The sequence below is a fragment of the Macrosteles quadrilineatus genome, unplaced genomic scaffold (genome assembly GCF_028750875.1).
Source record: "Macrosteles quadrilineatus isolate MER2022 unplaced genomic scaffold, UCM_ALF_1.0 Scaffold_1__1_contigs__length_201487025, whole genome shotgun sequence".
Lineage (NCBI taxonomy): Eukaryota > Metazoa > Arthropoda > Insecta > Hemiptera > Cicadellidae > Macrosteles > Macrosteles quadrilineatus.
Genome location: NW_026542594.1, coordinates 57,584,474 through 57,600,558, shown reverse-complemented (window position 1 = coordinate 57,600,558; position 16,085 = coordinate 57,584,474). Strand labels below are relative to the sequence as shown.

Below are 16,085 nucleotides of genomic sequence, written 5' to 3'. Positions count from 1 at the left end.
AAGAGTCTTCTTAAACGATTTAACATGCAAGATTGTTGCCCAGTCAAAACGCCAATGGAAGTAAAACTAGAAATCAAAGGCGGAAAAAGGACTGATAAGCCGTGCAGAGAAGTAATCGGATGCTTAATGTATGCAATGCTAGGTACAAGGTCAGATTTGAGTGCTGTAGTAAATTTCCTAAGCAGGCATCAAAGTGACCCAACAGAAGAACTCTGGAAATGTTTGAAGAGAGTCCTAAGATATATAAAAGGAACAATCGACTTAAAATTATGTTATCGAAAGAGCAAACAATATGACATTATTCTGGCTTACGCTGATGCAAACTGGAATAAAAGTGGAGATTCAAGATCGACCTCAGGTTATCTCATACAAGTGTTTGGAAGTACTGTAAGTTGGGCAACAAAGAAGCAATCTAGTGTTGCGTTATCATCTACAGAGGCGGAATATGTAGCTTTGGCAACAGCAGCAGCCGAATTACTCTGGATGAAGTATCTGATAGAAGATTTTCAAATTTTGCTTAAGTTACCAATCCGCATCCTGGAAGATAATCAATCTTGCATACGACTTCTACAGAAGTGGGAGTATCGCCGATTGAGACATGTGAATGTTAAATACAATTTTGTGCGGGAACTTCACCAGCGGAGAATCATGTCTGCAGAATATATATGTTCGGAAAATCAGATTGCAGACATTTTTACAAAAAGTCTGCCTGCACCTCGGTTTGGCAATTTGAGAAAGATGTTAGGATTGTTTGTTTGTTAATTGTGTCAAATGTAAAATTATTAAATTGAGGAGGGGTGTTGAGTGCAATTTAATATTTGCCACATGTCTGTTTTTAATGTTATACTTCAATGATGAATACCAGATGGTTAAATTGTTAAATGTGTTGTTAAAAACAATAATAGTTTTAATCTATGTCTTCTTTAGTTGGTTCAATTAAAAAGTGTTGAGTTTAATAATTCATAGCTTATTTTGATATTAAACAGAAGCATTCATTACAGCTTGCAGCACTTATTGGTATATATAAATATCTAAGTTACTATTACTTAAAAAAAATTAAACACGAAATTGTGAGGCCGTTCAATTTTTATAAACACAGTGTTAAACATTTTACTCTGCAGAATACCAGATGGTAAAGAGTGTTTGGTTTCAAGAAAACAAAATAAAAAAATTGTTTAGCCAGCTTTACTATTTATAAAATACCCCCGCCGCAGCAAACCTGCCGTCTTAGCGAATTTCCATTTGGCTGAATTGATTTTCAATTGATCTATTTAAATAACATTAGGTTTAACGAGTACCTAGGTTTGCTGCTACAAGGAAACTAATAAAGTGTGTGTTTTAAGTAAAATAATTATTGCTTAGTATAAAATGAATATATTTGCCAAGTTTGATCAAAAGATATCCATAAACAAGCAAACTACAACATTTTACAATATTCTCCATAAGAATAACATGGGAATTTTAAATTGACCATTTTTTTAGTTTTCTCCATAACCAATAACCGTACAAAAACACTTTGATATACTGAATTGTTTGTTTTTTTAAGCTCTTTAAGAAGGTTTAGAGGAAAATTGGGAAATTTTGTGTTTTGAGGGTCAAAAGTGAGAAAAACCAATTTTTACCCCATAAAACCCCCCATAAAACCCTGTTCCCATGGTTCGATCATGCTGGATCGCAAACTCATTCAAGTTTATCCCGCCTTACACCTTTAAACCAAATTTCATCAAAATCGGATAAAAATTACTCAAGTTATCGTGTTCACGGACACATATATATATATATACATATATAAAAATTTGAACGAATGGTGTTTTTGGCCTCTGGGGACATCAAAATGAAAAAGTAAATCGGTCCCGGGCCTAAGTGTTACCATGAGACCTACGGTAATAGCTACTTCCCTATAGGGAAATTCGCTAAAAGATGGAACACACATTGTGCTTGCTAGTCTGTACTGAATATGACTGATTGAAGAGTGAATACCCCCGCCGCAGCAAACCTGCAGACTAAGCGAATTTCAACTCGTCTGATTACATTTATACTAAAATATTTCCATAAATAAGACATATTATTCCCTATTTAAATAACATTAGATTTAACGAGTGCTTAGGTTTGCTGCTACGGGGAAGGTAAAAAGTGTTTTTTGACCATACGTCAATAGTATAGGATGAAATAAATAAATTTGCCAAATTTTATCAATATATACCCATAAACAAGTAAACTACAACAATTTTCATTTTCTCCATAAGAATAACATGGGAATTTTTAATTACACTATTTTTGAATTTTCTCCGTGACCATTAGGCATACAACAGCGCTTCATACTAAATTATTTCTTTTTTTAAGCTCTACAAAACGGTTTAGAAAGAAATCGCAAAATTTGTTGTTTTTAGGTTGAAAAATGGGAAAAACCCATTTTTACCCCATAAAACCCCCCATAAACCCCCGTTCCCATGGTCCGATTATGCTGGATCGCGAACTCGTTCGAATAAACGTAGGTTTACACGTTTGTACCAAATTTCATCAAAATCGGATCATTTTTGCTCGAGTTATCGCGCTAACGGACACATATATATATATATATATATATATATATGTAAATATATATATAAATATATATATAAATATATATATAAATATATATATATATATGAATTTGAACGGATGGTGTTTTTGGCCTCTAGGGACCTCAAAATGAAAAATTAGATCGGTCTCGGGTCCAGGTCTTACCATGAGTACTACGGTAATAGCTTATTCCCTATATGGGAAATTCGCTAAAAAAAAAAACAATAGAAAGGAAACCATAAGGATAGGTATAGGATTGAATTGAAATAATTGGAGGGAAACTTAAATAGTAAAGTCCACAAACTGTACATCGTTAGAGAGAGAGAGGGGGGGAGTGAGAGAGAGGGAGGGAGAGAAAGAGAGAGAGAGAGATTTTATAAGGAATCTGAAAAGTTAACAAATAATCGTTTCTGGCGTTTGTCAACAAAAAGGACAAAGGGGACAAACAAAGGAGGAACAAAGGGGGGGGCCCCCCCGTATTTGCACTCATGACCACTTTTTGTTGCTTCCTTATCTTTCATCCGTCCCAAAATAGAATTCCTGTAATGGTTTTTTTTTGTAAAATTAAAATTATTATAATCATCTTTTATCTATCGAGTGTAGTTTCGTGGTTATTCTTATCAGATAGAATAATATCGTTGCCACATGTAATAGTTCCTCCTTCGCGTTACGCAATAGCGTCAAAAAAACAGTTTCCGTATCTCGGAGAAGATTCACGTATATTTCTCGAGATAAAGAAAATCCGTATAATTCCCGATCTTCCCGGTCCGTGGACACACTGTAAATATTGTACGTCAATAAAGGAGATATTGACTAAAATTTCTACTGAAGGTGAAAAAAAGAAAACTTAAAATTTGGGATGATGACCGGATAGGTTTTTAAGATTCAACCATTTATAATTAATTAATATTTGTAGTTCCTTATTAGAGGTGCATCATCTTTATTTGGAATATGAACATGTTTAAACATTAACACGTAGTTAATCACTATCCCAACATCAATAGTAACAAGGAGTAAACGAAGGTTACCGACCGCTGGGTGTTACCGCTACAAAGTAGGCGAGGAGGGTGCCGTACTGGCTACACTACTCCACGATAGAACACACGATGAGACAGTCTCCGCATTGGTATTGCAGTTACGCTTATCGACACAGGCAGCAGCAGCGGTTAAGCTGTTTTCAAACGTATAAAGTGCACGGGAAGCCATACTTGACTGGCTTTTGGGAGAGCTGACTGGCTTTCGGGCGGGTGACTGGTAAATTACCAGCGCGGTGACTGCCTCTCCGGGTGGGTACAAAAGTATATATATATATATATATAAAAGGAGCATAACTACGGGCATGTTCATATATGCCCGTTAGCACGATAACTCGATAAAAAATTATCCGATTTTGACGAAATTTGGTATAAACTCGCCCTAAACCTAAACCTACATTTATTCAAACGAGTTCGCGAACCAGCATGATCAGACCATGGAACTTTATGGGGTAAAAATTTTGACCCTAAAAACATAAAATTTAGCAATTTATTTCCAAACAATTTTGTAGAGCTTAAAAATCAAATAATTTAGTATAATAAAGCGTTATAATGCATCTAATGGTTAAAGAGAAAATTACCAAAAGTTGTCAATTTAAAATTCCTTTGTTATTCTTATGGAAAATAAGTACCTAAACTGTTGGTGTTTTCATATTTATGAGTATATTTTGATTTCATTTGGAAAATGCATTTATTTCATACTTAACTATTTACATAAAAAAAAACTTGTACTCTCCCTGTTGCAGCAAACCTAGAGTACTCGTTATACTAATGCTATTTAAATGTGATATTTTTAAGGAGACATTTTAGTGTAAATCCAATTTGCAAATTGAAATTTGCTTAGTCTGCAGGTTTGCTGTGGCGGGTGTATTTGATTTATTCACTCATTACAAAGGCAATACACATCCATTTAACACTGAGCTGCATAATCCTTATTAAAGGCTTGTCCGCAGCATTTATTGATTTAACTTTTGTCTTTTTAATACATCATGTAGTGGTAGACATATTATTAGTTTTCCTTTCTTAAACTGTAACAAAGCTTAAAGTAACGACAGTAACCTGATTATAAACAGTTAAAATTGATACATCAAACAGTTAAGTAAAGAAAAACTGTATCAAAATTTGTACTGATGTAATGTGTAGCATAAGTCTTAGCTATGTTTTTCAGCTTAGACTTATTTTAATAATACCGCCTTTCCAAATTATGACTAATTGAATGTGCACAGTGTCTATAGCTCTATAACTATAAGATACCAGGTAGTCTCATGAATAGTATAAGATTAAAAGCTACTGTATGTGCTACAGAGGAGTGTATACATTTGTCTCTGTTCAGCAAGTTGATGGCCAAGACAGCATCCACTCCCCCGGTGGTACTTAACAGTTGTATGCTGTTCAACATCAGTCAGTGTGAGACTTCAGAGTCACACAATACGTTTGTCGTGACCCTGTACAACCCCTTGAGTCGCAACGTGTCCCGCTACATCCGACTGCCAGTGTCTGGAGATGGCCATGCATACACCGTTCAAGATCCTCAAGGTATCGTCAAATTCTGGTTATTTTTATATCTTTGAGACAGAGACTAGAAATGAATTGATGTATGTAATATTACATGCCATTCAATTTCTCTATGTTTTTGTGTGTTTTCTTCAATAGATGCCAGCCTAGAGCTTGTGTTCTATCTCCACATGTTACAGGCCAGAGTATACCGGTTCAGATAGTTCCAGTGCCAGAAGCATTGGTTAATGTGCCGGGCAGGTTCAGAGATGCCAGCCTAGAGCTTGTGTTCTATCTCCACATGTTACAGGCCAGAGTATACCGGTTCAGATAGTTCCAGTGCCAGAAGCATTGGTTAATGTGCCGGGCAGGTTCAGAGATGCCAGCGTAGAGCTTGTGTTCTATCTCCACATGTTACAGGCCATAGTATACCGGTTCAGATAGTGCCAGTGCCAGAAGCATTGGTTAATGTGCCGGGCAGGTTCAGAGATGCCAGCGTAGAGCTTGTGTTCTATCTTCACATTTTACAGGCCATAGTATACCGGTTCAGATAGTGCCAGTGCCAGAAGCATTGGTTAATGTGCCGGGCAGGTTCAGAGATGCCAGCGTAGAGCTTGTGTTCTATCTCCACATGTTACAGGCCAGAGTATACCAGTTCAGATAGTGCCAGTGCCAGAAGCATTGGTTAATGTGCCGGGCAGGTTCAGAGATGCCAGCGTAGAGCTTGTGTTCTATCTCCACTTGTTACAGGCCAGAGTAAACCGGTTCAGATAGTGCCAGTGCCAGAAGCATTGGTTAATGTTCCGGGCAGGTTCAGAAATGCCAGCGTAGAGCTTGTGTTCTATCTTCACATGTTACAGGCCAAAGTATACCGGTTCAGATAGTGCCAGTGCCAGAACCAGTGGTCAACGTGCCAGGCAGGTTCAGTGATGCCAGCGTAGAGCTTGTGTTCAGAGTTGTGGATCTTCCTCCTCTGGGCTTCCGATCATATTACGTCTCACCCAGCAACACTCTGGTCTCGCCCAACATTATACCAGAGAGGACCAATGGCAGACAGTTTACTGTAGGGCACAAGGTACAAAACTTATCATATATCTTCAATGTTAGAAGAATTCATATTTAAAAAATTGTTTTAATAATTAGAAAACTGAGGTACCTCAATTAGGAACTTTAGGAGGGAATTGTATTCAGTTACTATATTCACCCAGTTTACCAATTGTAAAAACAAGCTTGTGATGGAGCCAAATTATCTAATTTATATTAGATTATAGTGCTTAAGATTAGTGCTTATAGATTATATTGTTATAGTGGTTTTGGGAGTTCAATTCAAAAATCTTTATTTCATGCAACATCAAGCTAAATATTTCACATCCTCTTGTGCACACGCACGTGCAAGGAAATCTTTAGGTACATGCAATTTTACAATGTTGTTACTGGCAGAGTTTATTCACTGTTGATAACAATACACAAATACAATAAATAATCATGGAATACAAGCTTACAAAAATTACAGAGCAATTTATTTTTATTTTTTTTACTTTTAAACAAACAAAAAACACATGCAACAAAGAACAATAAAAATACTAATGCTTTAACAAGGAAAAAATAGTGATTACATTTCTATAAATTATAAAAATTGTACTAAGTTCGTAATTTTTTTCTTAACACTAGTTAAATTATAGGAACTATTACAGGAACTACTAGCTGCAGGGCCGGTTTAACCCATACACGAACTGCGCGGTTGCGTATGGCGCCACGAAAAAGTGGTGCCAACGGGACACAATTTTTTTTTCAGAAGACAAAATTGGAAACAGCTTAAATGACAAGTGAACAACTTAATTTTGTTTTTTTTTTCGCTCAGAGTTCAAGTATCCAAAGCACCACACCAAAGGCATTTATTCTGTTTGTACCAACAGCACTTGAAAAATGTGTATACTTGTACAGCACTTCAACTCAAGGACTCAAGGCATTGATTGCAGTCTCGATTTGTAGTCAGCTGACGCTCGGCAGCGTACAGCGCGGCGCCTGTGGGTTTCATTTCATGACTCATGGTCGAGATAAGCGTGCAGCGCCACTTTTCACAACAAGAAACTTCCCCCTCCCTTCTTCCCCTCCTAGAGCAGAGCAGTACGTTGTATTGCACTTTTAATTGAACATTCTGTATTCTTTTTGTCAAGGTAATACTTCAATTTGGTTTATCATGTTTTCTACATATTTAATGTATTAAATTAAAAATTCCACTCTTGTCATCTACCTACGCCTGTTTACCATTGTAATATGCTTTATAAAAACTTATATCGTATCCAAGTTATCCTGTACAAAATGATTTCACATTTAGAAATAACTTGTTAACTTGGGGTTTTGCCAAAGTGTCTTTGATGAGTAAAAGTGTAAAAATGTTAAATTTCTGTGAATAATAAACAGTAGTTGAAAAAAGTCTTTTATTGCAAGTATTCTTCTAACCTAAACTTATAAAAAAGTACTTCCCAACAAATTTCACAAATAGGGTTAAGTTATGTTAATGGTGGGAGGGGGGGGGGGGAATTCTAGGTGGCGCTGATTCGGGTGTTCTCTTAACTCTGAAAAATTCCTAGAACTGGCCCTGACTAGCTGCTGTTCCCGTGCTTCGCAAAGAGAATATGTACTATACCGCCTAATCCAAACATCAGTTAAGTAGTTCGAATTTATAAACAAAAAGCCACCAAATTTACACAAAAAAGTATGACTGTCCTACTGTTTACATCAAAATATATCAATAACACAATTTTCATAACTTACAGTTATAGAATCTTTCTTTATTTCCATAATCAATGAGCGCGTTCTGGGAACATGTACCGGTGCACCGGTGCCGCACCGGTGCAAAAAATGTGTCGTTCTGGGAGACCGGTGAGTTAACCTAGCAGACAGCTATTTCCACTTTTTCCTCCACCGGTGCAAGATTTATTCACCGGAGAAATTGTACGGTGCATAATACACCGGCGGCCTCTGATTGGTCAGTTTCTTGGACAACAGCTTGCAGCTACGGCAAGATGGCGTGTCCATCGAATAATTTTCATCAGTTTTATAGGTTATATTACGTAATGAGTGAATAATTTGTTCAATTTGATATTACGTAATAAACGAATAATTTTCAAATAATTTACTACGTGAGGTCAAGTCTGTTTGTTTGATTTAAATATTATAAAGCAAATAGTGGGTGGATGTGTAAATTATAATCCAATGTGTACCGTAATCCGGTCCATAACCGTTCTGGGATACCAAGACTCTTGCCCCGGGGCGGTACCGGTGAGTAAGTCACCGGTTAATCTGCCAATCTTCTTTCATTAACTTTAATTTCACCAACAAAGGTTATGGGCCATTTGGAATGATAAAATAATCATTTTACAGTATTCTGTGCTTAAAAATAAGTAAAATGAGTTTTGGCTATAGAATTGAACCTTTGAAACGAAATAATTATGACACTTGGAAAATTCAAGACTAATCCAACAAAACCTAATGGAATTTGTATCTGGGGGGGGGGGAGAACAAATGTCCTGAGGATGAAGTTGGTAAGAATGCCTGGATAGTTAAAGATCTTAAAGCAAAATCAGAACTAATATTGATAATTTCACCTAGTGAATTGAAATTAGTAAAAAACTGCAAAACTTCCAAAGAAGTATGGGATTGCCTGCAGAACAATTACCAAAGTTCAGGTCCTGCAAGGAAAGCCACATTATTAAAGCAGTTAATAGTTCATAAAATGAAAGATGGAGAAGATGCTAGGGATCATGTCAACAAATTTATGGAGATTGTTGACAAACTTCAAGAAATCATCAGCTTATTCATCATCATTTGAAAATTTCCGGGTAGCAATTGAGTCTAGAGACACTTTACCTTCTCCTAATGATTTAAAAATAAAAGTAATTGAGGAGAGTGAAGCTAGGTCAAAAGACACTTGTACGAATAATGAAGATACATTGTATTGCAAAACAAAGCAGTTCAACTCCAAGAAAGGTATTCACAACACTTACTGTCATAAGAAACAAGATGAGAACAACACTACAAAAGTAGGTTTCAAAGTTAAATGTTTTAGATGTGGAAAAATAGGACACAAAGCCACCAACTGTAGATCCAAACAAATGGGAAATAGTTTTAAAGCAGAGGCTGAATGTTTCTCTTCAAATTTGAACATTTTAGGTTCTACTTCATCTGATTGGTGTATTGATAGTGGATGTACATCGCACATGTGTGGAGAGAAATCACAGTTCAGAGATATCAAAAATTCAAACGGAATTTCGAAACTTGCTTCTAAAGGAAAGACATCTGACGTTTCTGGAACAGGAACGGTTTCGCTGGAATTTAAAAAATTCTGAAATCATACATTTGAATAACACTCTGTTTGTACCAGACTTGGCAACAAATCTAATGAGTGTCAGTAAAATAACAGATAAAGGATTTAAAGTGATTTTTGAAAAAGAGAAAGCTGTCGTCCATAACCAAAGAGGAAATGTAGTTGTGGCAGCAGAACGTCAAGGTGGTCTTTATTATGTCAAAAGTACAAAATCTATAACGGTAAATGAAAAATCAAACTTTACAAAAGAACCTGAGATCATAGATTGGCATAAGAAGTTAGGTCATGTAAACAAGGTTGACTTAAAAACAGCTTTAAAAAATGAATCTTTGAATGGATTAACCTTCAACATGAAAGACAAAATTGGAGAATGTGAAACGTGTATTAAAGGGAAATTGACACAAACACCATTTCAATCAAGAAAGATTGCAAATAATGTAGGCTTGTTAGAAGTCATACATTCTGACATTGTAGGTCCTATGAAAGTAACTACACCTGGAGGAAATAAGTATTTTGGAACATTCATTGATGAACATTCAAGATACTGCTATGTATATTTTTTGAAAAGAAAAGACAAAATTTTTGAACGTTTCAAAGAATATAAATATGAGGTGGAAAATCAAACAGGGAATAAAATCAAGTTTCTGCAAACAGATAATGGCATAGAATATTGTAATGGTGAATTTGACAAGTTCTTGAAAGAAAATGGTATAAGGCGAAGACTAACAGTTCCATACACGCCGCAACAAAATGGTTTGGCTGAAAGAAAAATTAGAACATTATTGGATATGGCAAGATGTTTACTGATAGAATCAAATCTACCAGGATGTATGTGGGCTGAAGCTATTAACACATCTAACTATATAAGAAATCCATGCCCTTCAAAAGCTACTGAACACTTAACGCACTATGAAAAATGGACTGGAAGAAAGCCTTCAGCAAGACACTTGAAAATATTTGGATCAAAAGTATTTCTATTAAACAAAGCTTCAAGAAAAGGAAATATTTTATCCGAAAGCGGAGCAAGGAATGTTTGTGGGGTATGCAAGCAATTCAAAAGCATACAGAATTTGGATGCCACAACAAAAGCAGGTTAAAATTGCAAGAGATGTAAAAGTTCTTTCAAAAATGTACTATGAAAGCAATGAAGATGTAAATTATTACAATCTTCTTGAGCAAAATAAAATAAAGGAAAGTGATAAAAAGATCAAGATTTTTGCATTATTTCGATCAAACAGAGCGAAAATAATGATGACCAGTCTGATTTTGACACTATATTTGAAGAAGAAAATGACAGTGAAATGGAAAATGATATTATTTTCGAAGATGATATTGAAAATCAACCTGATGATTCACCAAGCTAAAATGATATTGAAAATCAACCTGATGACTCACTAAGCTGAAATGAACATTTAGACACTGATGAAATAAGGGTATCAAAGAAAAGGCGAAGAAAACCTCCTCTTTGGACAAAAGATTATCAAATGTCAGCTACCTGCAATGAAGATTCAACTTTCGAATCTTCAGAGGAATGGAATGAAGCAATAAAAGAGGAAATAAAAGCTCATTTAAAAAATGAAACTTGGGTGCTCAAGGATAGAAACAAAGAAATTAATGTAATTGGTTGTAAAATGGTATTAAAGAAGAAACTAAAACCAAAAGGAGAGCTAGAAAGAAGAAAAGCACAACTGGTAGCAAAAGGATTTGCACAAAAACCAGGCATTGACTACGATGAAACTTTTGCTCCGGTAGCAAAGCTAAATACGGGAAAAAGTACAAAATGGAGAAATAAAATTGAACTACAAACCCACAGAGTACATGGTTGCTGATATTTTTACTAAAGGACTAAGTGAACCAAAACATCACAAATTTCAAAAGTGCCTAGGACTTTTACCTAGCTAAGTTGGGTGAGGATGTTGAATATTGCAACCCAACTCATTTAGTCTGGATTAGTGATGGACCATCATATGTTTTTACATTTTACATATGCAGTTGTTTACAAAATATAATTCAGTGTTGTGTTGTGTTTGTAAGAAAATAATAGAGTTTATAACAAATCTTCTTTCATTAACTTTAATTTCACCAACAGAGACCAATGCATCTGAGTTTGCAATCGGCTCAACCATGTCACAAGCAGGACGTCCAGTAGCTTTTTATTCGAAAACATGATCAACATCTGAAAAGAACCATTCTTCTGTTTAAAAAGAAGCTCAAGCAATTGTAGAATATCTTAAGAAGTGGAGACACTATCTTATTGTCCGGCCATTTCTACTCATTACAGACCAAAGACCAGTTTCTTTCATGTTTGTCAATAAAGAAATTTTGGAAAAATAAAGAATGAAAAGATACGGTGTTGGCGTTTAGAACTGTCTTGTTTCAAGTATGAAATCTTATTTCGACCATGCAAGGAAAATGAAGTTGCAGACACCATGTCACGATTGTGTGGAACAATTTGTGGTCGTCCAGACTTAAATGATATCCACACGAGTCTGTGTCGCCCGGGAGTGACAAGATTTTACCACTGGACACCTTTTTCACTGGAAGAAGTTCAATGTACTATAGCCCAATGTCGAATTTGTGCTGAACTTAAGCCTAGGTTTTGTAAATATGAAGGTACGTTAAAGCTACAACACCTTTTGAGCGACTGAACTTAGACTTTAAAGGACCAATTCCAAGTGCTACACGAAATAAGTATATTTTAACTGTTGTAGACGAGTATTCACCATATCCATTTGCTTTCCCCTGTTCCACATGACTTCCAGTACCGTGATTGAGAAACTGAAAGAATTTTTTATTATTTTCGGTATGCCTTCATTCATTCATTCAGACTGAGGAATGTCATAAATGTAAGAAGAATAAACATTTTTCCTACACACTCATGGTGTTGCGTCAGGCTACTCTTCTGCTTATAATCCTAGAGGGAATGGCCAAGTAGAGAGATTCAATGGCACTATATGGAAGACTCTGTTATGCTTGCTCTCAGAACCCAAGACTTACCTGTAAAGTATTGGGAATCAGTTCTTCCTGAAGCACTTCACTCTATAAGATCATTATTATGTACATCAACTAATACAACACCTCATGAACTGACGTTTAAGCACTCCTGAAGATCTTATTATGAAGGTTCAGTTCCGAGCTGGCTGTCACAACCTGGCCCAGTGCTATTGTGAAAGCACAACAGATTTTCAACAACTAAAGTAAACATTAACTATAAATTGAAGGCATAAACTAAAAAGTTCTATGAGTTTTGTAATGAAGAAAATAATTATTCTTTGTAGTGTAGCAAAAAGTAACGTTCAAAACACGAGTGAAAGTGGGTCTATACCTCGACCATTTAAAGTACTCGATAAATCTCGCACTTCAATCATGGTCTCAAATATTTAATGAATTAATTTCTACTCTTGTTATGAAATATACTTATTTAATTTAATATTTACTAATTTAAGCTTTTAGCATTTAGTTCTGACTGTTTACATTGAAATGTAAACGCAAAGGTAAACAAAGATTGTAAATTTTCTAATGCTCCCATGGAGGCAAATTAATATTTACTTTTGAAAACCTCACCTCAAAATTTTGGACGTCTGAGGGGGGGTAGCCCGGGAGGAACTCAGGGAAGTGAATAGGCCTATGACATTCCTAGATATGTGGACCATCTTTGTGCTTAATTTGGGCTGTATCGGTTTAGTATTTTAGTCGTGGCAGCCACACAGACAAACAGACACCACCTCAATTTTATAATATTATAGATGGATATAGATGTCTAGGAGTCATAACCCCCCCCCCCCCCCCTCCTAGACAAAAGGATTTACCGTGATTTATATGTTTAGGATTTTACATACGAGACCATCTTTAAGATATATCTGTGATCACAGAGAAGGTCCATTATGTCTCTGTGATCTTTGAAGACATTGATAATGTGTCTGTGATTGCAGAAGATGTTAAGGTTTTAGCCATAATCGCAACAGATTTTCAGGAATTCTCCGTGCTTGCAAGATTATCGTGTGCAATCGTTGTGATCGTAGAGGAATACTACAATTTTAATGCTAATGCGGGAGAACTAAAATTAGTTTACAGTAGACTCCCTCTTATCCGGACACCTTTTAACCGGACATCTGTTTAAGCGGAATTCACTCGGCGGAAATTCCATCACTTTAACCGGACAATTTTTATCAGCACATAGGTTTAACAGGACTAGATCGGCGAAAGTGAAGCTCAGGACTAGAAAGTGAGCGGTACTGAAACGACCGTTCTTGAGGGAAAGATTTGAGACCAGTGATCACGTGTCTAAATACAATGCTTTCCAAAATTTAAGTCAAATACGCATTTAAACAATCCGTTTTTACGAGTTTTTGGGGTCGTCGGCTTAACCAGATAAACCGTTATCCGGACTGGCCTCGGTCCTGAGGAGTCCGGATAAGAGGGAGTCTACTGTATTGTTATTTTCCTCCTTGAGGATTAAGGCTGCACCCTAAAAATATGTGAGCCTTTGGTTTAGTATAAAATACATACAAGAGGGTGGTTTTTGAAGTAAAGGCCGGTTTGGAGTATAAATCTGTAGTTCGCTTGTACCTTGCAACGAGGCTCATCATCATGTACTGGCATCATTTGTGAACAGAATGACATAATATTCAGCTCTGTAGCTGTCATGTACAGAGCTTAAATTTGTGTCATTCTGTTCACAAATTAAGCAAGTAAATGGTGATGTAAGTGCATGTAAATGCAACAGCAAGTAAATGGCACAAGCCAACTACAGATTTATATACGAAACTGGCCCTTACTTAAAAAAACCGCCCTCGTATCTTTAACAACCAAGAGGTGTGGGTTGCCACTTCTTTTAATTATTTGTAATCAGTGGCAGCGATAAGATTCTGTGCCCCCCCCCCCCCGCGCAAGTTTGTTCACCCCTCTCCCAATAATCTATAATTATACCTTCCACAGCACTCTTACTTGACGGAATCCACGCCTTATTAAAATTGGGTTTGAAAGAAAAAAGTTATGCTTTCATCGGATGTAATGCAAACAATGAGCACCCCTAGTTATTGAGTGCACGTTGCATATGGTTTTTTAGGTTATTATAACTGTAATTGTATAGTATATAATTGTATGATTATTTTACCAAGTTATTGTTAGTTCTTTTTTTATGTGTATTAAGTGAATTGTGAAGAACTTTTATTTTGATTAAGCAGACAGTTAAGGACTCTATCACGCACAGGTCATTGTGACCCATGTGATATTTTTGTATTTATTGCTGCAAAACAATTTGTAATAAATAAAGATTTTTTTTCTCTCTCTCTCTCTCTCTCTCTATAAAAACAGTGTTACAGGTATTTCCGCCTAACCTTGCACTTTTGCTTGGCACGGCATCTCCCGAGGCACCGAGGCGTCATCATCGTCTTCCTGGCTAAATCGTCAATACTTGTTACAGGGCTCATTGAGAGTCACCATTGACAGCAAGACTGGACTGCCAACCACCATTCATGGCCCAGGGTTTTTAGACAGTCCTGACTTCCAACAGAACTTCTACTACTATGAGAGTGCAGTTGGCAACAATGAAGTACCAGCAAACAGGTCCTCTGGAGCATACATTTTCCGTCCAAACAGCACACTAATAATGATAAACTCTCAACCTACTATAAAATATTACAAAGGTAAATAAGTTTTTGTCTTCTTGGTAATTACAGTATTTTTAGAATGTATTTTGGCATTAACCAACACTTTTTATACTCTTAAATGTCACCAATTGCATGAAGGATTAGCGTTAGGCACTTTTAACGTAAAAATGTCCAATGAAGGTAAGGGCCTATAATGAAATTCAGCTAATATGTAGGAAAATGTTTTTCCCACAAACAGAAATATTTTATTCCAAACATTCCTAATTGTGCATGGAAGCTTTTGGACCTATGGATGTCTGGACTTTTCCAACGACTGAACCTGAAAGTCTTTTTGCGCAGTCATGCCTCTTTGATAAAATTGTATCATACAATAGGGCACATATAATTTAAAATCAATAACCTTTTTGTGTTACTTTCATCCACTGACTTAAGTTTTGTCTGCCATATATAGGGGAGATCGTAGAAGAATTGCATCAGCAGTTCTCTAGCTGGGTCAGCCAGGTGATCCGAGCATACAAGGGAGAGAACCACTTGGAGTTCATCTGGATGGTGGGACCTATCCCTACGAGGTGAGCACTGAGCACACATGGATAAATAATAAAAGTACATCTATAAGTTAAATGTAATGCTTTTAAAAATGTGCATCGCATGGTAAGTAAGTATATAATAAATTATATAAAAAATTTATCGTATATACTTACTGCTGTGGCCATGTAAACCCAAGATGCTTTTTAGCCTTGCCAATAATACCCCTCCATTCTTCTCTATCTTCTGTCATTTCCTCTCTTGTTCCTAACCTTCTTACATCCTTCAGCACTTGATCCCTCCACCCTTGGTCTTCCTAAAGGTTACCATTCGGTTTACCATTATGAGTCCATTTTATCAATGATCCTATACAGGGTGTTGGTATCCTTCGGGCGAAACTCTCTCCCGAAACTCCTTGGGCATGTTCCTAAGCCCTGCACACACCAGAGCGATACTGGAGCGGGCGCAATACTTTTTCTTGGAAATTCTCTTGCGATACCAGTGGTCCGTGCGATACCATGGCGGCTT

At 36.4% G+C, this 16,085-nt stretch overlaps 1 protein-coding gene across 2 annotated transcripts in view; it reads left to right on the top strand.

Moving 5' to 3' along the window:
• LOC128983197 (lysosomal alpha-mannosidase) overlaps nucleotides 1-16,085 on the top strand; it is a 92,252-nt gene that overhangs the window by 56,868 nt on the left and 19,299 nt on the right. For both annotated transcript variants that reach the window (XM_054402392.1, XM_054402391.1), the window contains exons 10-13: nucleotides 4,930-5,132; nucleotides 5,951-6,165; nucleotides 14,846-15,068; nucleotides 15,484-15,601. In XM_054402392.1, the coding sequence (XP_054258367.1) occupies nucleotides 4,930-5,132; nucleotides 5,951-6,165; nucleotides 14,846-15,068; nucleotides 15,484-15,601 (759 nt within the window). The remainder of the gene's footprint in view (nucleotides 1-4,929; nucleotides 5,133-5,950; nucleotides 6,166-14,845; nucleotides 15,069-15,483; nucleotides 15,602-16,085) is intronic.